General features: G+C 44.3%; 1 protein-coding gene across 5 annotated transcripts in view; it reads right to left on the bottom strand.

The window, feature by feature from the left end:
• The window catches only part of KIAA0232 (KIAA0232 ortholog), a 1,643,611-nt gene that overhangs the window by 384,587 nt on the left and 1,231,042 nt on the right, over positions 1-27,982 (bottom strand). For all 5 annotated transcript variants that reach the window (XM_044062835.1, XM_044062830.1, XM_044062834.1 and 2 more), the window contains exon 7: positions 3,021-3,138. In XM_044062835.1, coding sequence (XP_043918770.1) covers positions 3,021-3,138 — 118 coding nt within the window. The remainder of the gene's footprint in view (positions 1-3,020; positions 3,139-27,982) is intronic.

The following is a 27,982-nucleotide window of genomic DNA, read 5'->3' as shown; positions in this document are numbered from 1 at the left end:
TCCAATACCTTGAATATCCAGAGGCCCAGTCGTCTCCACGTGGAAGTTGAAAGTGGCCTGTGGCTCTGAGGTAGCGGGATCATGCGTCGGTTTTTTAGCTTTACAAGTTGCTTTTGTCTTTGGTTTTGCAGCTGTCGTCAGTTTGATATAAAAATGTTGAGGCCTGAATACACCCGCAGAAGCCGGTGCCTGCTCAGCGCCTCCGGACCCATCTGAGGGAGATACATCAGTCGGTCCAATACTTTTGAGTATCTTGCGGCGTGCCGGACTCCGCATGGGTCTCGGTAGGGGCCTGCGACTCGAAAGTAGCGGGTATCAAGAGCTGCAAAAGCACCTCACTGAGTACCAGCGAACTGGCGCCTGGCTTAGGAGAAGCTTCGTCGTCGGTTCTGGACCTCGATTGTCTGTCTCTGTCCTTTTCTTTGTGTTTTTTATATACTCCAGTAGTCAGATTGCTATCCAACGACATTTCTGGTTAGTTAAATCTGTTTCCAAAATACTTTGAGGCAAAAATATACCGATGCTTAATACTGCGTTGGTTAAATCTGCACAAAACCGACAGCCAGGCACGTTGTGATCAAGGCCTAGGCAAGGAATACAGTATAAATGGAAATCCTTATGAGGTATTTGCTTCCCACAAGTAATGCAATTAACTTTTTCTGACATTGGTATGGAGCAAGAAAAAAAGTTCCCCCAACGGGGTACTTAGCTTTAGTGAAGACTTTGGTTTTGAAACTCAAACTTGAATGTTTCAAGAGTCGGCCGACCGGCACTTGCGAAATGCTTCTGCTTCAGGTACCGCGTGGCAAGAAAGACTAAATAAAATGGCGTCGGCTGCTTGTTTTATACCCCTGACGACCTGACGTCATGGAAGAGGAGACAGCAACCGACGCAGGACCCAAGACTTTGGAATTCAGGCCGACTGAGGGCAACCTGCCAGCAGATTACCCAAATGTAATGACTGCAACAGTGAAACACAAAGAACATCCTCGGGGTCAGCAGTAGGATTTTTGAATAGGAATTTGTGAGAGTCAGATACTATATAGTACCTGTCTGGTTTCCTGGGAGTAGGAGGGGAGGGTGTCAGGAGTCAAACTGGATTCCATAAAATCATCCACAACATCCAGGGCAGGTGAAATGGCCAGAGGTCTGTGTTGTGGAAGATCTAGGAATTCCCTGAGTCTCTTTTTTGACTGAGGGTAGTCCTGACATTCCCATTGGAAATGCTCCCTTAAGGTATGTAGGGTTTCCCCAAAGGAAAGGTCCTCGGGTGGAGAGGCTGAAGGGATGGATTTCTCTGCTTCAGAATCCTCATAAGCAGAGAGGGGTTGTATATCTTCATAATCAGATGCATCAGAGCCATCGGACTCCTGTTCAGATAAAACTACTGGGGACAAATCTCTTTCTTTTGGAAGGGGTAGCCTGGCTTCCCCTGATAAGCATTATAAGGTCTTCCGCCATTTTAAGCATCTGAGACTGAGGCAAGGAAGCAGGTGCCCGAGATTGGGTCATCGTTTTCTTGGGTGCGGTTCATACCCTGGGCCTTAGAAACGCTGTAGTTATCGAAAGAATGGTAGACGTGAAAGAAGTCGTTGGTCTGTGGCGAGAATTGGTAGTGCGAAGTACTTCCTCAGAAGCCGGTGCCTGCTCAGCGGCTCCGGACCCATCCAAGGTAGGGGCATCCGTAGGATCCTTGGTCGATGAAGAGTCTCACAGCATACCAGATTCCGAAAAGGTCTCGGTAGCGGCCTGCGAATCCACAGAAGCGGGCATCAGGGACTCTGAAAGCACCTCACTGAGGACTGGAGAACTGATGATTAGCTTAAAGGAATCGTCGTCGGCAGTTTTGGACCTGTGCGGTCTGTCTCTGTCTTTATATTTACGCTTTTTCGGAAGATCTGCTGTCGGACGGCTTACTGAAGCCATATCAGAATTCGAGGACCGAGAGCGAAAATATCAAGCAACAATAAAGCCCAACGATGGATAGTTCTGTGTTGAATAATGCACAGAAGCGACAGCGGGGGATGTCGTGGTCTGGGCCTAAGCTAGTGACGCAGTAAGAATGAAAGTTGTGGTGTGGTATTTGCTTTCCACGGTCAAGATGATTATTAACTTTTTCTGACATTGGTTAGTGCACGAAAAAAGGATCTCTAACGGGATACTTAGCTTTACAAGACTTCAGCTTCAATTCAGTAGATGAAACTCAGGTAGCGACCGACCGCCGTTTGTCCAAACTGCTGCTGCTTCGAGCTCCACGGCAAGAAAGACTGATGTAATGGCATAGCTGCCTTACTTTATACTACTGACGACCTGACATCAGTCCTGAAGCAACAGCAACCGACCCAGAAATACTAAGCCTCTGCTATTCAGGCTGGCCGAGGGCTACTCTGGCAGGGATAACCCAAATGTGATGACTGCAACAGTGAAACACGAACAACATCTACACAGAAGAATGTTTAACAGCCAATAATCTCGATCTTTTGAGCTCAACAGGCAATGTGTGTATGCACACACACACACACACACACGCGCACATAAGCATCCATATACACGAGACAGTATGCAAAAGGTGAAATCAGTTATTAAAGCAGTAACACCCAACTTAGCAAATGTACATTCTTTTTGTAAAAGCAGGACATTTATACTAAACACAAAAAAGAAGCTTCAATAACTACTTTCAAACCAGTTCTGAACTCGACCACAGTAAAAGCAGCAGGGAGTTCCAACTATTGGTTTCCAGACTATACATCACTTCTCATTTAGGATATTGAATACTTGGGCCAATCCATATTTTGCTCAATTTCCCATTACAAAGACAGCTGCCATGCTACATGACATTTTGCTTAACACTGTAGTTTTTAATCCCTTACTAAGTTCTTTATAGTACAGACTCCCACCCTAAACTAGGAGCGTGATGCATTCATTCTAAAATGTCTGGAAATTAATACAACAAAACTAACAACATAATGCCGTAACTGTCTTCTAAATGAAATGCAAGACAAATTACTTCGCAAGCTCACCTGTGTACTGTGATCTGGGGAACAATGGTGAATATACTGCTTTTTCCCACCAGCACTCTTCTTGTAGATTAGTACTTTTTTCTTGTACGTGAATATTTACTGAAGGAAAATGTTGAACCTGTAATACAGAAAACACAGATCATCATATCACTGGCTATAAATGCACCTCAAAATGTGTGTGTTGGGGAGGACCTGGAAAAAGTACAGTTGTGTACACTTACCATAAATGTAGATGTTCGAGTGTATTCACTGTTGCAGTCATCACATTTGGGTTATCTGCTTGTATTATCAAAGTCCTGAGTCCTGGGTCCTGCGTCGGCTGCTGTCTCATCTTCCGTGACATCAGGTAGTCAGGGGTATAAAGCATGCAGCCGACGCCATTACACCAGTTTTTCTTGCCACAGATGTCAGGTTCCCCCTTAATGGGAAAAACACACACACAAGGTTATACCTCCAACAAAAAAGCAAATACACAAAAAAGCTTTTAAGTATAGTAGAGGAGAAAAGATGTATAGACAAAAGAAGTCAGGGGGCTGGAGGGAGGGTAACCAGGACTGCAATAGTGAATACACTCGAACATCTACATTTATGGTAAGTGTACACAACTGTACTATGTTCTTCGTGTTTCACTGCTGCAGTCATCACATTTGGGTAGATTCCCAAAGCTAAGGATGGGAGGAGGAATTTAGATAGCATTAGGACCAGCTATAAGGCCCTGCAAGACTGCAGTGGCAAAGCCAGCTCTGGATTTAGAGAAAATTGGCAAATGGTAATGCTTGGTGAAAGTATGTACAGAACTCCAGGTAGCAGCTTCTAGGATGTCTCTGGTAGGGGCACCTCTGAGAAAAGCTGTAGAGGTAGATGCAGCCCTGGTTGAATGGGGTCTAATCCCCTGTGGGACAGGTTTTCCATGGTGCTTATAGCAAAAATGAATGCAATGGCCTATCCATTTAGAAATGGTTTGCTTTGAAATAGCCTTCCCCTCTGCCCCTGCAGCAAATGCCATCAGCAGTTGTTCATATTTCCTTTGAGGTTTAGTCCTGTCCAAGTAAAATCTAAGTTGTCTGTGCGTGCACATCTAAGGAGTGCAGTATCTGTTCCCCTTTGTTCTGTGGATTAGAAAAGAAGGTTGGCAAATGAATGGACTAAGAGCCACACTGGATACCACCTTGGGAATGAAACAGGGATTGGTCATCTGAAAGGGTACTTTTAACTGTAGAATCTTACTTGATATATTTTCTTTTCTTACCAAAGTATGACTGACATTGTCTTTTTACCCATGTTCTATATCTTTTACCTGGAGTGTTTTTATTAATTCTTGTTATATTACTATGCTCAGCATACATGATGTAACCTGTTTTGTGTATTATGCTGGATGTACTGTATTTGTATAACTTGATGTTGGAGCTTTTCTCCCCGGGCCTCTCGTCTGAAAATGGACCTGGTCCAGTCGGAATTTCCCGGTTAACAAATGTAAAATAAATAAATAAATTGGCCCTGAGGGACACCCTGTCCGCATGAAATAAGGGCCTGTAATTCAGATACCCTTCTTGCTGAAGTGACTGCTAAAACGAAAGCGGTTTTCCAAAAAAGGAATCTTAACTCTGCAGTTGCAGTTGGCTCAAAAGGAGAAGAGTGAGTTTTTCCAATACAAAATTAAGGTCCCAGGCTGGAGTTGGGGCTCTCCTGTCTGGTCTTAAGTTTTTGGCCCCTCTGAGGAACTGCTTGAGCAGTGGGTGAGAAAAGAGGGGTGGTTCTGTGTTGTAATGAGCTGAAAAGGCTGAGGCGTGAATTTTGATGGAGGAAAAGGAAAGGCCCTTGTGAAGCATCTCAGTTAAGTATTGAAGAATCTGAGGTAAACTGGGCGCTGCTGTAGCCATCCCTTGAGTTTGGTTCCAGGCACAGAATCTTTTCCATTTTTCAGCATATAATTTTCTAGTACTAGGCCTCCTTGCCTCCAAAATGATATCCAACACTTGTTTACTGAGGGATGGTAATGGAGAGATTAGGTAATTAGCCAGGCTGCCAGGTTCAGGGTTTAAAGCTGGGGGTGCAGAATCTGGCTCTCCTGCTGAGACAGCAGGGTAGGGGTCTGAGGTAGGTGCCATGGGGCCAGTTGTGACAGACTGCGCAAGAGGGGGTACCAGTGGTGGTGTGGCCAGTCTGGTGCAATCAGTATCATCCTTGGTTTGTCCTGTTTAATCTTTAGTAGTACTTTGAAGAGGAGAGGCATAGGAGGAAAGGCATAAACTGATAGACTTTTCCAGCTAAAGGCCAGAGCATCTACTTTCCAAACTTGTTTGTGGGGAGTCCTTGTGCAGAATTTGTCCAACTGGTAGTTCTGGGTGGAGGCAAACAGGTCTATATCTGGGATCCCCCATTTGTTGGTCAACATGTTGAAAATCTTTGGTTCCAGTTTCCACTCGTGTGGGTCCATGACATTTCTGCTTAGTTCGTCTGCCAGTGTATTTAGTTTTCCTGGCAGGAATTGAGCCTGAAGATGCACTTGGTAAGCTCAAGGCTGTGATCCACAGAGCCATGTCTAGTCTGTAGATGGGGTAAGAATGGGTACCCCACTGCTTGTTTATGTACCACATAACAGTGGTGTTGTCCGTCTTTACCATTAATTGTCCTGGAAGAATGTGGTCCTTGCAGGCTGTCAGAGCATTTTGTACAGCTAGCATTTCTTTTTGATTGATATGCAAGTGCATTTGACATGGGTTCCATTTGCCCTGAATGCACTTCCCTGCCAGGTGAGCCCCCCATGCATAGGCTGATGCGTCTGTTGTTAGGGTTTGGGTGGCAGGGGGTAGAGTGAATGGTAGCCCCTTGTTTTGGTGGCAGGCCTCTGCCCACCAAAGGAATTCTAAATGTAGGCAAGGTATGTTAGGAATCATTGCTTCTAGACCCTGAGAATGTTGACACCATAGGCTTTTTAGATACCACTGTAGTTTCCTCATATGCAGCCTTGCATATGGAATTAGTAGAATGCACGAGGCCATGAACCCCAAGGCTTGCAGTATTTGCTTTGCAGATAGCAGGGTTTTTGTGGCCACTAGTTTGAAGTAAGTTGTCAAATGAATTTGTTTCTCTGACGTGAGGAAACCCATCTGGGAAGTTGTGTTCAATCTTGTTCCCAGGAATATAATTTGTTGACAGGGTACCAGATGTGATATCTTTTTGTTTATGGTGTACCCCAGACAAGTTAACTCCCTTTTGTACAAATGCCAGATGATTCAGAAGTATGTCCTGGCTTTCTGCCTGAATTAGACAATCGTCCAAGTATGGGTATATTTGAATATTTCTTTGCCTGCAAAATGCAATGACTGGAGCTAGGCACTTTGTGAATACCCTAGGCGCAGTAGATAAGCCAAAGGGCAGTGCAGAGAACTGATAGTGCATGTAGCCTGCTTTGAAGCGTAGGTATTTTCTGCAAGAGTCTCTGACTGGGATGTGCAGGTAGGCTTCCTTTAAATCCAGTGTTGCCAACCAGGCATCTTTGCCTATCATGGGAAGCAACTGGTGAAGAGTTAGCATCTTGAATTTTAGAATCACCAAAAAGGTGTTTAGGATAGACAGGTCCAGGAAAGGATGCCATGAGTTCTCTTTTCTGGGTACCAGGAAAAGTCTTGAGTAGAAGCCTTGTCCCTTTTCCTCTTCTGGTACAGTCTGAATAGCCTTTAATCTTGAGAGAGTACTTGCTTTTGAGCCTCTTCCCACTGATTTGGGGGTAGATCTGGCCAACCGTTCTGGGTTGGTAACATGTGGAAGTGAAATCTGTATCCTTGGGAAACTATATTTAAAACCCATTTGTCCTGGGTAATGAGTTCCCAGTTTTTTGCTTGCAGAGCAATCTTTCCCCCTAAAGGAGCAGTAAGTTGAGAAGTGCTTGGAAGTTTTAAAGTTAAGTTGTTCAGACAGCTTACCATAGAGGGGAGTCTTACTACTCCCTGATTTGGAAGTGGGAGCTCCCCATTGCTTAGTCCTGTGCATACCCTGGGACTGAAGCCTGGGTGTTTTGAACTGAGAAGGCCTGGAAGAGGCAGGAAAGGACCATTTTTTTGAGGGCCAATGCCTACTAAATCTAGGAGGCTGCACTTGTAAGAAATCTTTAAGAGTTTGCATAGATTCAGATTTTTCCTCCATCTTTTAAGAACTACGTCTGCTTTGTCGCCAAACAGGCGGTCCTGATTTAAGGGAGCATCCAGCAATTTAGTTTTAACATGATCTGGCAAAGATTGCTCCGTAAGCCAAGCATGACTTCTAAGTACAGACCCAGTGACAGCAGCCCTGCAAGATGTCTCTAGTGAATCAAAACCACATTGCAAAGTATGTTTTCCAACTTGTTCAGCAGAATGCATCAAATCCTGTAAATCCTTACTTTCAGCACAATCAGGAATCAACATCATTTTCTATTTAAGCAATCCAATAATACGCTGCTGATACTTTAACATATGAAACTGGCAATTTAAGGCCCTGATGGTCAAGGTTGCAGATGTGTATACCTTCCTACCCCATCTATCCAGGGCCCTGGAATCTCTATCTGAGGGGGTAGGATTTTTGGCAGTAGTAGCCTTAATGCCCTTGGGTCCCTGTGAAATGGTCTCTCGATCCGCAGCAGGATTTGTAAAAAGGAACTTGTGAGAATCAGGAACCCTGTAATATGTAAAGAGTCAGGGGCCAAGCTAGATTCCGAAAAGGCGTCGTCAACAATGTCCAGCACAGGAGGGAAAACGAAAGGCTTGTGTTGGGGCAGGAGTAAGAAAATCTCTAAGCCTCTTTTTAGAATCAGAGTAATCCTGGCTTTCCCACTGAAAATGCTCCCTAAGAGTATGCAAGGTTTCACCAAAAGAAAAATCCTCTGGGGGAGAAGCAGAGGGAATAGAGTCCTCTGCATCAGAATCCTCATAGGTAGATAAGGGTAAATCCTGGTTATCAGAGGAGACAGAAATTTCAGAATCCTGGTCGGAAGTATCATAAGCAAATTCAGTCCTAGGTCTCTTAGAGGGGGAAGGTTGGCTTCCCCTGATTGAAGTAATAAGGTCTTCAGCTATTCTATTAATTTGTTTTTTAGGCATAGAGGCCTGACCATGCAGCCTGGGTGTCGGTTTCCTGGGCATGGCTCGAGTTTTAGGCCTAGAAGAAGAAGATGGCGTCGGTTTAATATCAAAGTCAGTAGGCCTAAACACACTCTCAGAAGCCGGTGCCTGCACAGCAGCTCTGGACCCATCCAAGGTAGAGACATCCACAGGTTCCACAGTTGAAGCATCTTGTGGCATACTGGACTTCGAATGGGTCTCAGTAGAGGCCTGCAAATCTGAAGTAGCGGGTATCAGGGGCTGCGGAAGCACCTCACTGAGTACCGGTGAATTGGCGACTAGCTTTGGAGAAGCATCATCGGCAGCTTTGGACCTAGGCTGTCTGTCTCTGTATCTTTTTCGCAATGTCCTTAGTTGGGTGGCTTACTGAAGACGTATCTGGATAATTGAACAGAGTACCAAAATATTTAGAAGCGAAAATGTACCAACGATGAATAGTTTGCGGTTTAAATAAGGCACAAAACTGACAGCGAGGTACGTCGTGGTCAAGGCCTAGGCAAGGAGTACAGTATGAATGAAAATCTTTATGAGGTATTTGCTTTCCACAAGAAATACAATTATTGACTTTTACTGACATCGGTTTAGAGCAAGAAAAAGTTTCCCCAATGGGGTACTTAGCTTTAGTTGAAGACTTCGGTTCTGAAACTTGAAAACAAAAATTTCAGGAGTCAGCCGACCGGCACTTGCGAACTGCTTCTGCTTCGGCCACCACATGGCAAGAAAGACTGATGTAATGGCGTCGGCTGCATGCTTTATACCAGACTACCTGACGTCACGGTAGATGAGACACAACCGATGCAGGACCCAAGACTTTGATAATCACGCTGACTGAGGGCTACTGCAAGCAGATAATCCAAATGTGATGACTGCAAAAGTGAAACACGAAGAACATTGTAAAATAATTAAAAATGTATTATAGGAAAAGAACTGAAGTGTGAGTAGCAGCAGAAGGCCAACTTTTCTGTATTCATTACCTCTGTGGCACTTTTCTTTGCTTATTTCCTTTGGCCTAATATCAAACGACGACTAAATGAGGAAAAAACTCAGGGCTCACCTCCTCTAATCAAACAGGCAATAGTACATCTTGAAACCTGAAAAGTGCAGAAGAATTAACTAAAAATGATGGTGAAACATGAAACCTCAAGCTTCTTTGGCCATCACATCAAATGCAGTAGCCACCATCATTTGGAGCAAGCACGCTGCAAACAGCTTCCATGTCTAGAAGCATAAAGCAGTCTTGTGATATACTAATCAAGTGATTTGCATACAGTTCTCAAGTATTACAGACAAGATGCTAATTGAAATAAGGTCATGGCAGAATTTATTTACTTGCTCACTTCTGTTGGCCTGGTCATTACCAATAGGTATGTCATAACTTAACCTTCTATGAAAGCTTGCAACAACTTCTTTCTATACTCTTAATCAATGTGTGTTTACTGTACTAGCCACTGATGAACATAACCAAATGACTGAACAAAATGTCCTTTCAACTGTACTGTTTACTGTAACATGCTGTGCTCCTTATAGTATACTTACTTTTTGCACCTTTCTTGGATTGAAACACAATTTAACCTTTGACTCTGTACTGTAGTTTATTAATATGTGCATTGTATTTACTGTAATTGTACCTTCATTGAAGGTTGTGCGTCAGGGCTGGTAACTCGGCATGTAAAAATCAACTACCAATCATTAGCGGACCGGAGTTCCGCTGTGGTGACCCCTAACCGGGAAAAGTCGAAAGACCAAACAACATTTACTGTAATCGCTGTACTAACCTTTGTGGAGCTTTTGTCCCCGGCCCTCTGCTGAAAATGGGATCCATGCCCAGTTGGACTTTCCTGGTAAACAAATATAAAATAAAATAAATAAATAAAATGTATCCAGCTTCAAGTGAGACCCAATGTGACATTTATACAGACAGGGAAAATCTGGACGGTCACAAGAAAAATCTCATTTTGCAAGTGAAGGCTGTAGGTTGGGATGTCGAAGAAAAGTAACAGCCACAGATTTTGTGTGGGAAAGTGCAGAGATGGGGGTTACAGCTGTAGGTGAAAAAAGGAAATTGTATACTCACCATAACGTTCCACGTTTGTAGTCCATCTTGCCTTTCATTCTTACATATGGGTTTGAAGCCAATCCTCGGCTCCGACTCGGCCGATTACAAAGCTCAAAGTCTCTTAGTTGGCTCGTGGCAAGTAGGTATCCCATAGCGCACTAGTAAGAATCCCCAGATCTTGTTTGCTGCTGACTACAAAAGTGATAGAAAGGTTATGCAGAAGGAATAACAACAAAGAAAGGTCTTCACCCTACCAAAGGCAATACTATCCTGTCTCCGAATCCTCCAAGGACGGGGGTAGGTGGGTGGGTTCTTAAGAATGAAGGGCGAAATGGGCTACAAACATGGAACGTTATGGTGAGTACATAACTTCTTTATGTTCTGTAGTCCTATCTTGCCTTCATTCTTACATATGGGACAGCATCCCTAGCACCTTTTTCTCGGGTGTCTCATGGGAATATACTCCTAAGAACCGTGGATCCAAAGGAAGCTCCACCAGTGGAGGTCAAATCCAATTTGTAATGAGTAATAAAGGTATGAGGGGTAGCCCAAGTTGCTAGTGCACAAATACTGTCAATTGGAACTCTGGCTTGGAAAGCAGCAAATGTGGATAGGGATCTTGTAGAATGAGCCTTAATTTTAAACGGAACGTTCTTTTCATTGGAGGAGTAGATAAAGGAGATACAGTTGGAAATCCAATTAGATAGAGTCACTTTAGAGACTGGCAGACCTAGCCTAGTTTCAGAAAAGGACACAAACAATTGGTCTGAATTTCTAAGTTCCTTAGTTCTATGTAGGCAGAACTGTAACTGTCTGTGAACATCACGTTGATGAAATTTATATTCTGCATTGTTTGAATGATTGTCAAGAATACAGTCAGTTCGATTGTTTGGTTCAAATTAGCCTGAGAGCAAACTTTAGGGATGAAAGAAGGGTTTGTACGAAGGGAAAAGTACAGTTGTGTACACTTACCATAAATGTAGATGTGTGGGTGTATTCACTGTTGCAGTCATTACATTTGGGTAATCTGCTGGCAGGTTGCCCTCAGTCAGCCTGATTAACAAAGTCTTGGGTCCTGCATCGGTTGCTGTCCCTTCTTCCATGACGTCAGGGGTATAAAACATGCAGCCGATGCCATTACATCAGTTTTTCTTGCCCCAGATGTCAGGTGCCCCCCCCCCCCCAAATGGGGAGCAAAATCTATAAATATATATATATGTAGAATAAAAAACACAAAACATATATCTCCAAACAAAAGCAAATACACCAAAAAGGATTTTAAAGATAGTAACAGAAATGAGAGATATAGTTAGAGAAAAAAACAGGGGGCTGGAGGGAGGGTACCAGGACTGCAACAGTGGATACACTCGAACATCTACATTTATGGTAAGTGTACACAATTGTACTGTGTTCTTTGTGTTTCACTATTGCAGTCATTACATTTGGGAAGAATCCCAAAGCTATGGTTGGGAGGATGGATTTATACAGCATTAGAAGCAGTTATAAGGCCCTGCAGGACAGCAGTGGCAAAGCCTGCTCTGGATTTAGAGAAGAGAGGTAAATGGTAATGTTTGGTGAGCATATGAACCGAGCTCCAGGTAGCAGCTTCTAGAATGCCTCTGGTAGGAAACACTCTGAGGAAGGCTGCAGAAGTACATGCAGCCCTGGGGGAATGAGATCTGATCCCCTTGGGGGCAGGTTTACTATGGTGCATATAGCAGAAACGAATAGAATGGCTTATCCATTTGGAAATAGTCTGCTTTTAAATAGCCTTTCCCTCTGCCCCTGCAGCAAAACCCACCAGTAATTGTTCAGATTTTCATGGAGATTTTGTCCTGTTTAAATAGAATCTTTGTTGTCTGTGCACATCCAATGAATGCAAAATCCGCTCACCCTTGTTCTGTTGATTTGGGAAGAAAGTTGGCAGATGAATGGTCTGATTAAGGGCCACACTAGATACCACTTTAGGCATAAAGGATGGATTAGTCCTGAGAGCCACCCTGTCTGGGTAACAAATAATGAAAGGCTTCACTGCCATCAGAGCCTGTAGTTCTGAAATCCTTCTAGCTGAAGTGACTGCTAAAAGAAAAGCTGTTTTTCAAGAGAGAAATTTTAGGTCTGCAGTAGCAGCTGGCTCAAAAGGAGGTAGAGTGAGTTTTTCCAAAACAAAATTGAGGTCCCATGCAGGAGTTGGTGTTCTCCTGGGAGGTCTTAAATTTTTCGCCCCTCTGAGGTACTGCTTTAGCAGAGGATGAGAAAAGAGGGGAGGCTCTGTGTTGTAATGAGCTGAAATGGCAGAGGCATGGATTTTTACGGAAGAAAGACAGGCCCTTGTGAAGCATCTCAGTTAAGTATTGCAGAATCTGAAGAATATTGGGCATTCCTGTGCTTATTCCTTGTGCTTGGTTCCAGGCACAGAATCTTTTCCATTTGTCAGCATAAGATTTTCTAGTATTAGGCCTTCTAGTCTCCAAAATTACATCATCACAGGTTTGCTGAGAGATGTAACTGATGAAATTAGATGATTAGCCATACTGCAAGATTCAGAGTTTGGAGCTGACTGTGCAGAATTTGATAGTTCTGCTGAGACAGTAGGTAAGGTGTCTGAGGCAGGTACCAAGGAGGAAGGTGCGACATACTGCGTAGGAGTGGGTACCAGTGTTGGCGAGGCCAGTCAGGAGCAATTAGAATAATTTTTGTTTTTTCCTGTCTGACTTTTAGTAAGACCTTGGAGAGCAGAGGCAGAGGGGGAAAGGCATAGACTGATAGGTTTTTCCAGCTGAAGGATAGAGCATCCACTTTCCAAGCTTTTTTGTGATGAATTCTTGTGCAGAATTTGTCCAACTACTAGTTTTGGGGTGAGGCAAAAAGATCTATGCCTGGACTCCCCCATTTGCATGTCAACATGCTGAAGATTCGTGGATCCAGTTTCCATTCGTGTGGGTCCATAAGATTTCTGCTTAGTTCATCTGCCAGAGTATTTTGCTTTCCTGGCAGGAATTCAGCTTGTAGATGTATTTGATAAGTCAAGGCCGTGTTCCACAATGCCATGACTAGTCTGCAAAGGGGGTAGGAATGGGTACCCCCCTGCTTGTTTATGTACCACATGACTGTGGTGTTGTCTGTCTTCATCAAGAGTTGTCCTGGATGAAGATGGTCCTTGAAGGCTGTCAGAGCATTCTGTACAGCTAGCATCTCTTTCTGATTGATATGTAGGTGCATTTGATTTGGGCTCCATTGGCTCTGAATGCATCTACCTGCCAGATGCACCCCCAAGCATAAAATGATGCGTCTGTAGTCAGGGTTTGGACAGCAGGATGTGGAATGAATGACAGTCCCTTGTTTTGGTGGCAGGCCTCTGCCCACCATTGGAACTCTAGCTGCAGGCAAGAAATGATATGAATCATTGTTTCCAGGCTGTGGCAATGTTGACTCCATAGGCTTTTTAGGTACCACTGAAGTTTCTTCATATACAGTCTTGCATACGGAATGAAGAATGCAGGAGGCCATGAACCCCAAGGCCTGCAGAATTTGTCTTGCAGATAGCCGGGTTTTTGTGGCCACCTGTTTGAAGTAAGTCATCAATTGAATTTGTTTTTCTGGCGTAAGGTAAGTCATCTGGGCAGTTGTATTCAAGCTTGCACCCATGAATGTAATTATTTGAGAGGGTACCAGTTGTGATTTATTTTCGTTTAAGGTGTACCCTAGACAAGTTAGAAGCCTTTTTACAAACGCCAGATGTTTTACAAAAGTGTCCTTGTTTTCTGCCTGAATTAGACAATCATCCAGGTACGGATAAGTGTGAACATTTCTTTGCCTGCGAAATGCAATTACTGGTGCCAGGCACTTTATGAAGACCCTGGGTGCAGCAGATAAGCCAAAGGGCAGCGCAGAGAACTGATAGTGCAAATAGCCTGCTTTGAAGCAGAGGTATCTTCTGCAAGATTCCCTGATTGGGATATGCAGGTAAGCCTCTTTTTATGTCTACAGTTACCAGCCAGGCATCCTTGCCTAGCATAGGTAATAACTGTTGGAGAGTTAGCATCTTGAATTTTGTAATGTCCAGAAATGTATTTAGAATGGATAAGTCCAGAACTGGATGCCATGATTTGTCTTTTCTGGGTACCAGGAAAAGTCTTGAATAAAAACCTTGTCCCTTTTCCTTTTCTGGTACTGGTTGAATAGCCCCCATATTCATGAGGGACATAACTTGTTTCTGGGCCTCTGCCCACTGATTTGGAGGCAGATCTGGCCATCCGTTTGGGATTGGCAACGTGTGGAAATGAAATCTGTATCCCTGGGATACTATATTTAAAACCCATTTGTCCTGGGTAATCAATTGCCAGTTTTGTGCATGATGTGCCACCCCCCCCCCCCAAGGGGCGGCCAAAAGATAAGTGCTTGGTGATTGCAGTGGAAAGTCATTGAGGCTGTTTGCCGTAAGAAGGTGCCTTGTTACTTCCAGATTTGGAGGTGGAGGCACCTCATTGCTTTGTTCGACAAGTTAATTGTGACTGAAAACGGGAGCCTTTGGAATGTCTGGGTTTGACCAGAGCGGCTCTAGTGGGTACTGGAAAGGACCAGTTCTTAGTAGGCCAGTGATACTGAACCTGGGTGGCTGCACTTGTAGGAAATCCTTCACAGTTTGCATAGATTTAGCTTTATCTTCCATCTTTTTCAAAACTTCTTCAGCCTTATTACCAAATAGACTGTCCTGTTAAAGGAGCATCCAACAATTTTGCTTTAACATGGTCAGACAGATTTTGCTCCTTGAGCCAAGCATGCCTTCTTAATCACAGATCCAGTTACAGCAGCCCTGCAAGAGGCCTCCAAAGAATCAAAACCACATTGCAAAGTATGTTTTCCAACCTGTTCAGCTGAATGCAATAAATCCTGCAACTCTATTTTCCACACAGTCAGAAATCAACATAATTTTCTGCTTCAGTAAACCCATGACATGCTGTTGATATTTAAGCATATGAAATTGACAGTTTAAAGCCCTGATTACCAAGGTTGCAGAAATGTAAACCTTCTTACCCCATCTATCCAGCGCCCTGGAATCTCTATCAGAAGGGGAAGGATTTTTAGCAGTAGAAGCCTTAACACCCTTGGGACCCTGAGAAATGGTTTCAGGGTCAGCAGTAGGGTTTTTAAAGAGGAATTTGTGGGAGTCAGGAACCCTGTAATATCTGTCTGGCTTACTAGGAGCTGGAGGCAGGGAATCAGGAGTCATACTGGACTCTGAGAAAACATCAACAACAATGTCTAGAACAGGAGGTATAGCCAAAGGCCTATGCTGAGGAAAAAGAAGGAAATCCCCAAGTCTCTTTTTAGATTCTGAGAAATCCTGACTCTCCCAGTGAAAGTGTTCCCTTAAGGTATGCAAAGTTTCTCCAAAAGAAAAATCCTCAGCAGGAGAAGCAGAAGGGATGGAATCTTCTGCATCAGAGTCCTCATAAGTGGGAATAGATAATTCCTGATCAGAAGAGGAATTAGAAGAAATAGAAACGTGATCTGAAGATTCTTAGTCAGTTCCTTGCCTAGGCCTTTTAGCAGGAGGAGTATGGGTACCCCTGATCAAGGTAATTAAATCCTCAGCTATTTCGATCATTTGTTTTTTAGGCATTGGGGCTTAATGGCTAAGGTGTTTGCCTTACAAACACAAGGTGTAGGGTTTGAGTCTCACAAGGGATAATTGGCTAGGCTTAAAATGACTCAAGGGCAGTTCGCTTAGTACTAAACTATGAACTATGTACAAGTGACCCAAACGCCGGACTCCGAATGGGTCTCAGTAGAGGCCTGCGAATCAAAAGTAGCGGGTATCAAGGGCTGCGAAAGCGCCTCACTGAGTACCAGCTAACTGGCGACTGGCTTAGGAGAAGCTCTGTCGTCAGTTTTGGACCTCAACAGTCTGTCTCTTTTTCTTTGCGTTTTTTAGGTATTCAGTAGTCGGATTGCTAACCAACGACATTTCTGGATAGTTAAATCTCGAGCCAAAATATTTAGAAGCAAAAATATACCTACGTTTAATAGTGTGTTGATTAAATTTAGCACAAAACAGACAGCAAGGCACGTTGTGATCAGGGCCTAGGTAAGGAATACAGTACAAATGAAAATCCTTATGAGGTATTTGCTTCCCACAAGTAATACGATTATTAACTTTTACTGACATCAGTAAGGAGCAAGAAAAAGTTTCTCCAGTGGGGTACTTAGCTTTTAGTTGAAGACTTTGGTTCTGAAACTCGAAAATGAAAATTTCAAGAGATGGCCGACCGGCACTTGCGAATTGCTTCTGCTTCGGGCACCGCGCGGCAAGAAAGACTGATGTAATGGCGTCGGCTGCATGTTTTATACCCCTGATGACCTGACGTTATGGTAGAAGGGACAGCAACCAACGCAGGACTCAAGACTTTGTTAATCAGGCCGAATGAGGGCAACCTGCTAGCAGATTACCCAAATGTAATGACTGCAACAGTGAAACACGAAGAGCATCTCTGTCTTTAAGAAAAATCAAATAAGGAGGTTTGAGTGACGGTGCTTGCAACTCTGATACCCGTCTAGCGGATGTGACAGCTACTAGAAAAATGGTCTTCCAAGACAAAAACTTCAATTCACACGAATGTGCGGGTTCAAAAGGCGGGGAAGTAAGTTTGGACAGAACGAAATTTAGATCCCAAGGAGATACAGGTTCCAGAAAAGGAGGTCTCAGCAAGGTAGTGCCTTTAAGGAAGGTTTTACATAATCTGTGAGCCATCAGATTAGGCTCATGTTGTCCTAAATGAAAATTTGATATCGCTGCCAGTTGAACTCAACTGTAGCAGCAGTTGATCCCTGGTGGAAAAGTTTGGTTAGAAATTCTAACACCAAGGGGATGGATACTGTGTAAGGATCTACATTTTTCTCTTTTATCCAGATAGAAAATCTTATCCATTTGCTAGCGTATAACTTCCGTGTGGAAGGTTTGTGGGAAGACGTGAGGATATGGGTCACTGCAGGTGAAAAATCATGAAATCTGACTAGGGATGGAAGTGGAGCAGCCATGCTGTCAAGTTGAGGGTGTGGAGGCAGGGGTGAAGAGAGCCTGCCATGTGTGTCAAGAGGTCTGGAACTGGGTCCAGAGTCCATGGATCATCTAGGAGATGAGGCACGAGAAAGGGGAACCAAATTTGACGAGGCCAGTGAGGAGTGATCAGAAAAATTTTGCTTCCCAAGAACTTTGCTTTCTGGATCACATTCGATATAAATGGAAAAGGGGGAAATGCATAAAGTTCCGGAGGCCAACTGTGAACAAGTACGTCTCTTGGTGACTCGCCCGGAGGAGGGATAAGGGAGAAGTAGCTGCTGCATTTGGCATTGATTGGGCTGGCAAAAAGATCGCAGCAAGGCTGTCCCCCATTTGTGGAAAATCTGTTCCGCTACTTTCTGATTCAGAGACCACTCGTGAGGCATCAAGATTGCTCTGCTGAGCTTGTTGGCTATCAAATTGGTTGTCCCCGGGATATGCGCTGCTACTAGAAAGTGCTGGGAAGACATCGCCCACTGCCAAACATGAAGAGCCTCTCAACAAAAGGGGTAAGATCTGGTTCCTCCTTGTTTGTTTAAGTACCATACCACTGACATATTGTCCAATTGGATTGTTATAGTCCCTACAGGAAGAAAGTTGTGACATGCTTGCAACTCTAGAAGCACTGCTCTCATCTCTAGGACACTGATATGCAAGTGAGCCTCGTGATCTTGCCATGTGCCTTGGAAAGTCCTGCCTAGATAATGCCCCCCCCCCTATCTGGGAGGCATCTGTGGTCACAGTAGCAACGGGCTGGCGAGGAAGGAAGGGTGTTCCTGTCGTCAGTTGATCGGGCTGAATCCACCAACAAAGGTCCTTTTTGCAAGATTCCATTATGAGAATATGATGAGACAGAGGCAGTTGAAGAGACCACTGGGAAAAAAGTAGCCACTGAAGAGTTTGCATATGCAATCTGGCTAGTGGAACTAGATTTATGGTAGAAGCCATGGTCCCTAAGAGTTTCAGCACGGTCTTGGCCTTGACTTTTTTTGAGGAAGTAAGCTGTATATCTGCTTATCTAAAACTTTAAATTCTGTCTGCAGGAAGATGAGCCATCATGGCGACTGTGTACTTCTGTGCCTATAAAAGTCACAAATTGAGAGGGCGACAAGGCAGACTTTTCCCAACTTATCACAATTCCTACCTGGGTACACAGCTGTATGGTTGAATATCTGGCTTGTAGGAGTAGGTGCCTGGTGGTGACTGTCAGGAGCCAGTCGTCCAGGTACGGAAACACTTGGAATCCACGACGTCTCAAGTGAGCTGTCACTACCCTCCATGCATTTGGTGAACATCCTGGGGGCTGTGGTGAGGCCAAAGGGCAGGGCACAAAATTGGTAATGACTGGGCTCCCAACCGGAAGCGTAGGTGACTCCTCGATGCTCTATTCATTTTGATGTGGTAGTATGCATCTTGGACGTCTATGGAGCACATCCAATTGTCTTTCCCTAATAGGGGGAGTATAGACTGCAGGGTTACCATTCGGAACTTGGACTTCTTTACTGATTTGTTTAGTTTGCTGCAGTCCAAAATGGGCCTCCAAGTCCCCTGTTCGTTTTGGCACTAAAAAGAATCTGAAGTAAGGTCCGAATCCTATCTGGTCTGCGGGGATGGTTTGGATAACTCTCTTTGAAAGCAACTTTTGAAATTCTATAGTTGCTTGATCCCTGTGATTGGGTGGAACATCTGGGATCTTCTTGGGGGTGTGGGGTGGAAGAAATAAGGGTATGAAGTATCCTCTGGTGATTATTTTTTGTACCCACTTGTCTTGGGTGATGTTGAGCCAAGCTTCTGGATACAAAGATAAGGGACCCCCGAGTGACTCCAGAGAAGCTCAGCTGGGCCCCTTATCAGGAGCACTGATAGGGATGGCCACAAAAGGAATTGTGGCCACCCTAGTTTTGTGGACCCCCCCCCACCTCTAGGGCGGCGTCTACCATTAGCTCCTCCTCCCCTGCCTCTGAAGGCGGAATCTTCCTCTGCGTCCAGGAAAAATCTCTGGGATTTCTTGAACCACATTTTCCTGCCTCTCTGACCCTTGCGATATGGTCTAGAAAGGACAGTAAAACGTACTCCCGTGGCAGAGAGAGGTTTCCCTTCCTGTTCGCACCTGGTGAGTGTATCTTTTACCTTTGGTCCAAACAAAGAGGAACTGTCGAAGGGGGCGTTGATAAAAGTAGACTTGAAGGGCTCCGCAAAATTGCATAAGTGCATCCAGGAGTGTCTCCTAAGGGAAACCCCTGAACCTGCTGCCCTACTCGCTCCATCTGCTACATAGGAGATCAGCTTCATGGAGGAGTTAACACAGGAGTTTAAGGTAGACAACTGAGCAGTAACTTCCTCAGGGACTCTTTCAGTTGATGTACCTTGGAGAGCATCTCCTAGCTCCTTTAGGAGATCTCTTTGAAGCCTAGTAAAATGCGTTAGGTAATTCAGCGATCTGAGTGTAAAAGCCACTGAAGAGAAGATACGCTTCCCGTATCTATCCATTGTTAGAGACACGTTTGGTGGATGGACAGATGTACAAGTCTCCACTAGTTCCTTCTTTGTGGCTGCCACCACCACCATGGCATCTACAGGAAGACCTTTGGTCAAGAACCCTTTCTCTTTGGGGGCCGAGAGAAATTTGTTGGGTCTTCTGGGAACTGGTTCCATGGCATCAAGTTTCCCACACCTTTCAACTAACTATGTCTATGAGTTCATCAAAAGGTGGAGACCCCCAAGTGGCTGAAGGTTGAGACCCGAAAGCCTTCAGGTACACTGACTCCTCATCAAAAGGGGTGACAGTGGGTCAGCCGCCTCTCTGCTTCAGGATCTCTAAGGTATCTACAAAGGAGACATAATCAGAGGACGACCTAGGGGACCATTATGACTCCGCGAGGTCAGTGCCTGAGGTGATGCATGCCCTCTTCTAAGGGGGCTCCTCAGAAGGGTATTCTGGGGAGGTCTCGGAAGACTGGGGGACACCCAACGGCGGCTCCTGAGGCTGCAGGTCTCTGCTGTCGAGAGAGAGAGATGGTGCTGAGACAGAGGTCAGTAGTTGAGGGGGAAGAGTATCGGTACCCTTGTGCGGAGCGGACGACTGGGACAGCACCCCCTCATCATCTCAAATGCAGAGCTCTCTGGCTCCGAAGACAGCCCCAGTTCCAAGAAAACGGAGGTAGCCCTTGGCTACAAGTGATAGGCTCAGCGATGGATGTAGGGTCCGAGCTCAACCTAGCAGACGCACTGAGGGGTAGGTTCAGCACTGAAGAGGTTCGGGTTCCAAGCGTCCCTGTCGGGGCAGACTGGTGAGTTTCGGTTCCTAGACACCAAGGACGGTGCCAAAGGTATCGTAGCGGAACTTCGCTCCAAAACAGCCACAAGGGGAGTTGGAACCGAGGGTTCCACAACAAGCAGCACCGAAATCTTCGGCTCCAAAGGACCAACACAGCTCAGAGGAACCACAAAAAGGAGAATGGTCTTAGATGGCTCTGGAACCAACTGGGTCGGAGCCAGCAACAATTTCGGTAAAGTAGACGACTTCAGAAGTTTAAACACTACTCTCTCTACATCCTCTTCTGAAAGGCTCTTGGAGGATCTGGATGACAGGATAGGCGACCTAGATCTCTCTAAAATGGGGGATCGTAAAGTTGGGGAGAGCGGCAATAGCTCTCTGAACGGGCTCCGATGCAATTTCTCAGTAGTCGGCTCCGAAAGACTTGGGGCCGACACTGCAGTGTCAACAGCGATAACCTCGACCGGCTACGAGGACAGTGGAGCCGAAGAGGTAGAAGGCTTATCCAATTTTAAAGTTTTCTGAGGAGGTTCGGACAAAATAGTTGGTGCAGGAGAATGTCTCTTGGCCGACTTGACCTTCTCTTTCTTTGAGGAGTGGGACTTGGAGGATGAAGAAGAGCTGGCTAAATCCTCCTTGAAGGAAGGCTTAAGGAGACCTTTTAGTATTAATTTGTTCTTCCTTTCTTGGAGAACCCTGGAGCTGAAGGAGTGACAAAGAACAAGTTTCCTGTAGGTGAATGGTTCCGAGGCAGTAAACGCAATTACTATGCCCATCAGTAATCGACATTTTTTGGGAGCACTTAAGGCCCTTTTTAAAACATGAAGGTTTATGACCTTTGGATTCCTTCGACATGTCATAGTACAATGGAAGTTCTATAACACAGAAGAGAGAAGACAAGGTACTCAAACTTAAACGGGCCTCGCCCTTTAAGAAAAGCTACACACAAAAATACAACCGAGGACTAGGTCCTCTAACTTAAACAGGCCTAACCCTGCTAAAATAACTCGCATACTGAGGACTAGGTCCTCTAACTTAAATGGATCTAGCTGCGGGAACAGGAAAGAAGCTAAGTCAAAAAATACCACAAATAGTAAATTTTAAGAGCAGGCAAAAAAACTATTCAATAATAGTAAATGACACTGCACACAATATACTATACTACTGAAAACTAGGAAAAACAAGGTCATAACCCAAACGCGCACCTACGCTAATAGGAACTATGTCAAAAAACTAGCACACACAAGGATACCACTCAGAGAACAAATAAACGGGCCTAGAACGGCCAACAAGTTCTCAACAATAACTACGTAAATTTAGCAAAACACGCTACTATTTACTATCTATGAAAAAACTATTATGAAGACTAAATAAACTAAGCTATCTTATGTGAAGAAATATCAATAAAGCTAAAATAATGAAGAAAAATATGCAACTTAGCCAAGGCCAAGCAAGAAGCACTTCTGAACTCGTAGACGCGGCAAAGAAGATCTGGGGATTCTTACTAGTGCACTATGGGATACCTACCTTGCCCCGAGCCAACTAAGAGACTTTGAGCTTTGTAATTGTCCGAGTCGGAGCAGAGGATCCGCTCCGAACCCATATGTAAGAATGAAGGCAAGATAGGACCACAGAACATCTACATTCTTAGTACTTTGAACCTTATAGCTTTACTAGATGAACTACTGTTTGACATAATAAATGAAAATCTAACAGTCATTTAGGAGCCTGTTGGAGAAGTGAGGCAACTGTGTTACTCAGAGGATAAAGAGAGTGGTACTTCCATTTTGAAAGGCAGTGTACAGTGCAAACACAATCCAATGTTCTCTGTGTACAGATGTGCTTTCTGTCTGCAGGGGGTACTACAATTTCCAGAACAGGAAGACTGCCATATGCTGCTACTGCAGATGTGTAGCTTAGAATTTGTACAAAGAACCAGGGATCTCTTCTAAAAGTATCTTTGGAAAGACCAATTATACATCTGGAAAGAAACTTTCTATAATGTTTCATTTGAGATAAAGAAATGCAACCAGAAACTTTGTTTTCAGTGACTTGAAGTTCATTATTTTGGGAGATATGAGAGCTAACAGTGGAAGCACATATTCTAGCCTTGGCATCAAAATATTTACTGCTATAGATCACCCAGCTTCATAGGTAAACGGGTCAGAAATTCAGTATGGCAACTTTAACCAAGAGCTTTGTGGACTTGATAGTCTGTAATTTAAAACTGAGGATCTATCTGAGTAGAATGCTACAACATCTGTGTCTCACTTGCTGGATCAGTGATAAATGAGTTGCCAGCATTTTCAAGTCTGAAACGTTCTGAAGAGCAAAAGAGTGAATTCAGCTGCACTGCTGGAATGTTTGTCAGACATTTGTCTGTTCTAAATAAAATTGTTTTTGGAGCACAATGGAGCTTTTTCTGCAGTAGAATAAAACTAAATCATCTGCATATAATAAGGAGTTGATATGAGGAAGGTCTCAAGATTGGTCATTGAAAGTACAGTTCTGTACACTTACCATATATGTAGATGTTTGAGTCTATTCACTGTTGCAGTCATCACATTTGGGTAATCTGCTGGCAGATTGTCCTCAGTCGGCCTGCTTAAAGTCTTGGGTCCTGCATCGGCTCCATGACGTCAGGTTGTCAGGGATATAAAACATGCAGCCAACGCCATTACATCAGTTTTTCTTGCCCCAGATGTCAGGTGCCCCCCAAATGGGGAGCAAAATAAAATTAAAAACACAAAAATATACCTCCAACCAAAAGCAAATACACCAAAAAGGCTTTTAAGCATGGTAAGAGAAAGGAGAGGTAAATGGGGCTGGAGGGAGGGTAACTAGGACTGCAACAGGAAATGCACTCAAACATCTACATTTATGGTAAGTGCACACAACTGTACTATGTTCTTCGTGTTTCACTGTTGCAGTCATTACATTTGGGTAGATTCCCAAAGCTATGTTTGGGAGGATGGATTTATACAGCAGTAGGACCAGCTATAAGGCCCTACAAAACAGTAGTGGCAAAGCCAGCTCTGGATTTAAAGAAAATTGATAAATGATCATGCTTGATGAAAGTATGAACTGAACTCCAGGTAGCAGCTTCTAGAATATCCCTGGTAGGAACACCTCTGAGGAAGGCTGCAGAAGTAGATGCAGCCCTGGTGGAATGAAATCTGATCCCCTGGGGGATAGGTTTATCATGGTGCTTATAGCAGAAATGAATGCAATGGCTTATCCATTTAGAAATGGTTTGTTTTGAACTAGCCTTCCCCTCTGCCCCTGCAGCAAATGCTACCAGAAATTGTTCAGATTTTCTTCGAGGTTTAGTCCTGTCCAAGTAGAATCTAAGTTGTCTGTGGACATCCAATGAATGCAGAATCTGTTCCCCTTTGTTCTGTGGATTGGGAAAGAAAGTTGGCAAATGAATGGATTGATTAAGAACCACACTGGATACAACCTTGGGCATGAAGGATGGAGTGGTCCTGAGTGACACCCTGTCCGCATGAAAGATGATGAAAGGCTCCACTGCCATAAGGGCCTGTAATTCAGATATCCTTCTAGCTGAAGTGACTGCTAAAAGGAAGGCTGTTTTCCAAGAAAAATTTTTAAGTCTGCAGTAGCAGCTGGCTCGAAAGGAGGTACAGTGAGTTTCTCCAATACAAAGTTAAGGTCCCAGGCAGGGATTGGAGCTCTCCTGGGTGGTCTCAAGTTTTTGGCCCCTCTGAGGTACTGCTTGAGCACAGGATGGGAGAAGAGGGGATGTTCTGTGTTATAATGAGCTGAAATGGCTGAGGCGTGGATTTTAATGGAAGAAAAAGTCAGATCCTTGTGAAGCATCTCAGTTAAGTATTGCAAAATCTGAGGTAAATTGGGCGCTGCTGTGCTCATCCCTTGAGATTTGATTCCAGGCACAGAATCTTTTCCATTTGTCAGCATAAGATTTTCTAGCACTAGGTCTTCTCGCCTCTAAGATGACATCCATCACAGGTTTGCTGAGGGATGTTAAGGGTGAATTTAAGTGATTAGCCAAGCTGCAAGGTTCAGTGTTAGGAGCTGAGGGTACAGAATTTGGTTCTCCTGCTGAGGCAGTAAGGAAGGTGTCTGAGGCAGATGCCATGGAGAAATTTGTGACACACTGTACAGGAGTATGTACCAGTGTTGGCGTGGCCAGTCTGGAGCAATTAAAATAATTTTTGGTTTGTCCTGTTTGACTTTTAGCAGAACTTTGGAGAGCAGAGGCAGAGGGGGAAAAGCGAAGACTGATAGGTTTTTCCAGCTGAAGGACAGAGCATCCACTTTCCAGGCTTTTTTGTGAGGAGTTCTTGTGCAAAATTTGTCCAAATGGTAGTTCTGGGGGGAGGCAAATAGATCTATGTTTGGGCTCCCTCATTTGCTTGTCAACATGTTGAAAATACATGGTTCCAGTTTCCACTTGTGTGGGTCCATGAGATTTCTGCTTAGTCCGTCTGCCAGTGTATTCAGTTTTCCAGGCAGGAATTGAGCTTGTAATTGCACTTGGTAGCTCAAGGTCATGTTCCACAACACTATGGCTATTCTGCAGAAGGGGTAGGAATGTGTACCTCCCTGCTTGATTATTTACCACATAACCATGGTATTGTCCGTCTTTACTATGAGTTGTCCTGGATGAATGTAGTCCTTGAAGGCTGTCAGAGCATTCTGTACAGCTAACATTTCGTTTTGATTGATATGTAGGTGCATTTGATATGGGATCCGTTTGCCCTGAATGCACTTTCCTGCCAGGTGAGCCCCCCATGCATAGTCTGATGAGTCTGTAGTTAGGGTTTGGGTGGCAGGGGGTAGTGTGAATGGCAGTACCTTGTTTTGGTGGCAGGCCTCTGTCCACCATAGGAACTCTAAGCGTAGGCAAGGTATGATAGGAATCACTGTTTCCAGCCTGTCACAATGTTGATTCCATAGACTTTTTAAGTACCAGTAAAGTTTCCTCATATGCAGTCTTGCATATGGAATTAGAAGAATGCAGGAGGCCCTGAACCCCAAAGCTTGCAGTATTTGTCTTGCAGCTAGCAGGGTTTTTGTGGCCACTTGTTTGAAGTAAGTTACCAAATGAATTTGCTTTTCTGGTGTGAGGAAAGCCATCTGGGCAGTTGTATTCAAGCTTGCACCCAGGAATGTAATCTGCTGAGAGGGTACCAGTTGTGATTTCTTTTAGTTTGTGGTGTACCCTAGACAAGTTAGAACCTTTTTTTACAAACGCCAGATGATTTATAGGTATAGCATGGTTTTCTGCCTGAATTAGACAATCGTCCAGGTATGGATATATCTGAATATTTCTTTGCCTGCAAAATTGCAATTACTGGAGCCAGGCACTTTGTGAATACCCTGGGCACAGTAGACAAGCCAAAGGGCAGTGCAGAGAACTGATAATGCAAGTAGCCTGCTTTGAAGCGTAGGTGTCTTCTGCAAGATTCCCTGATTGGGATATGCAGGTAAGCTTCTTTTAAATCTAGAATTGCCAACCAGGCATCCTTGCCTAGCATAGGAAGTAACTGGTGAAGAGTCAGTATCTTGAATTTTGGAATGTCCAGAAAGGTGTTTAGAGTAGACAGGTCCAGAATTGGATGCCATGATTTGTCTTTTCTGGGTACCAGGAAAAGCCTGGAATAAAAACCTTGTCCCTTTTCCTCTTCTGGTACTGGTTGAATAGCACCATGCTTAAGAGGGAAAGTACTTGTTTAAGAGCCTCTGCCCACTGATTTGGGGGCAGGTCTGGCCACCCGTTTGGTGTTGGCAACGTGTGGAAATGAAATCTGTATCCCTGGGACACTATATTTAAAACCCATTTGTCCTGGGTTATGAGTTCCCAGTTCTTTTGCATGAAGAGCAATCTTTCCCCCCAAAGGGGCGGCTAGAAGGTGCTTGGTAATTTTAAAGGAAAGTAATTGAGACTGTTTACCATAGGGGGGTGTCTTGTTAGTTCCAGATTTGGAAGTGGAGGCCAACCATTGCTTAGTTCTGCGAGTCCCTTGGGACTGAAACCTGGTGCATTTGGTGTGTCTGGGTTTGGCTTGAGTGGATCTGGAAGGAGTTGGAAAGGACCAATTCTTAGTAGGCCAGTGCCTACTAAATCTTGGAGGTTGCACTTGTAAGAAATTTTTCACAGTTTGCATAGATTTAGCTTTATCTTCCATCTTTTTTTAGAACTTCTTCAGCCTTATTGCCTGATTTAAAGGAGCATCTGACAATTTTGCTTTAACACGATCAGGCAGAGATTGCTCCTTAAGCCAAGCATGCCTTCTAAGCACAGACCCAGTAACAGCAGCCCTGCAAGAGGCCTCTAAAGAGTCAAAACCACAACGCAAAGTATGTTTTCCAAATTGTTCAGCTGAATGCAATAAATCCTATAAATCGTTAATTTCCACACAGTCAGAAATCAACGTCATTTTCTGTTTAAGCAGTCCCATAATATGCTGTTGATATTTTAGCATATGAAATTGGCAGTTTAAAGCCCTGATTGCCAAGGCTGCAGAAGTATAAACCTTTTTACCCCCTCTATCCAGTACCCTGAAGTCTCTATCAGAAGGGGTAGGATTTTGAGCAGTAGAAGCCTTAATGCTCTTGGGCCCCTGAGAAACGGTTTCTGGGTCTGCAACAGGATTTTTGAAAAGGAACTTGTGGGACTCAGGAACCCTGTAGTATCTGTCAGGTTTACTAGGAGCTGGAGGCAGGGAATCAGGGGCCATACTGGTTTCCGAAAACACATCATCCACAATGTCTTGTACAGGAGGTATAGCCAAAGGCCTATGCTGAGTAGAAGAAGGAAATCCCTAAGCCTCTTTTTAGATTCTGAAAATTCCTGACTTTCCCAGTGGAAATGCTCCCTTAAGGTATGTAAAGTTTCCCCAAAAGAAAAGTCCTCGGGGGGAGCAGAGTGAATGGAATCCTCTGCATCAGAATCCTCATAAGTAGGAAAGGACAAATCCAGGTCATTGGAAGAGTTAGAAGAAACGGAGTCCTGATCAGAAGACTCATAGTCAAGTTCAGTCCTAGGCCTCTTAGAAGGAGGGGGATGACTACCCCTAATTAGAGTAATAAGATCTTCAGCCATTTTGATCATTTGTTTTTTAAACATAGGGGCCTGAACATGTGGCCTGGGCGTCGGTTTTTTAGACATAGATTGAGATTTAGGCCTTAGAATAGAAGGTGAAGTCTGTTTAATATGCAAGTCTGTAGGCCTGAATATACCCTCAGAAGCCGGTGCCTGCACAGCGGCTCCGGATCCATCCAAGGTAGAGACATCCGCCGGTTCCATAGGTGAAGCATCTCGTGGCATACCGGACTCCGAATGGGTCTCAGTAGAGGCCTGTGAGTCAGAAGTAGCGGGTATCAGGGGCTGCGAAAGCGCCCGAGTACCGGCGAACTGGTGACTGGCTTAGGAAAAGCATCGTCAGCAGTTTTGGACCTTGACAGCCTGTGTCTTTTTCT

This window comes from Protopterus annectens, chromosome 2.part1 (genome assembly GCF_019279795.1).
Source record: "Protopterus annectens isolate FY-2018-M chromosome 2.part1, PAN1.0, whole genome shotgun sequence".
In the NCBI taxonomy this organism is placed as follows: Eukaryota; Metazoa; Chordata; order Ceratodontiformes; family Protopteridae; genus Protopterus; species Protopterus annectens.
This window is presented reverse-complemented; position numbering and strand designations above follow the sequence as displayed.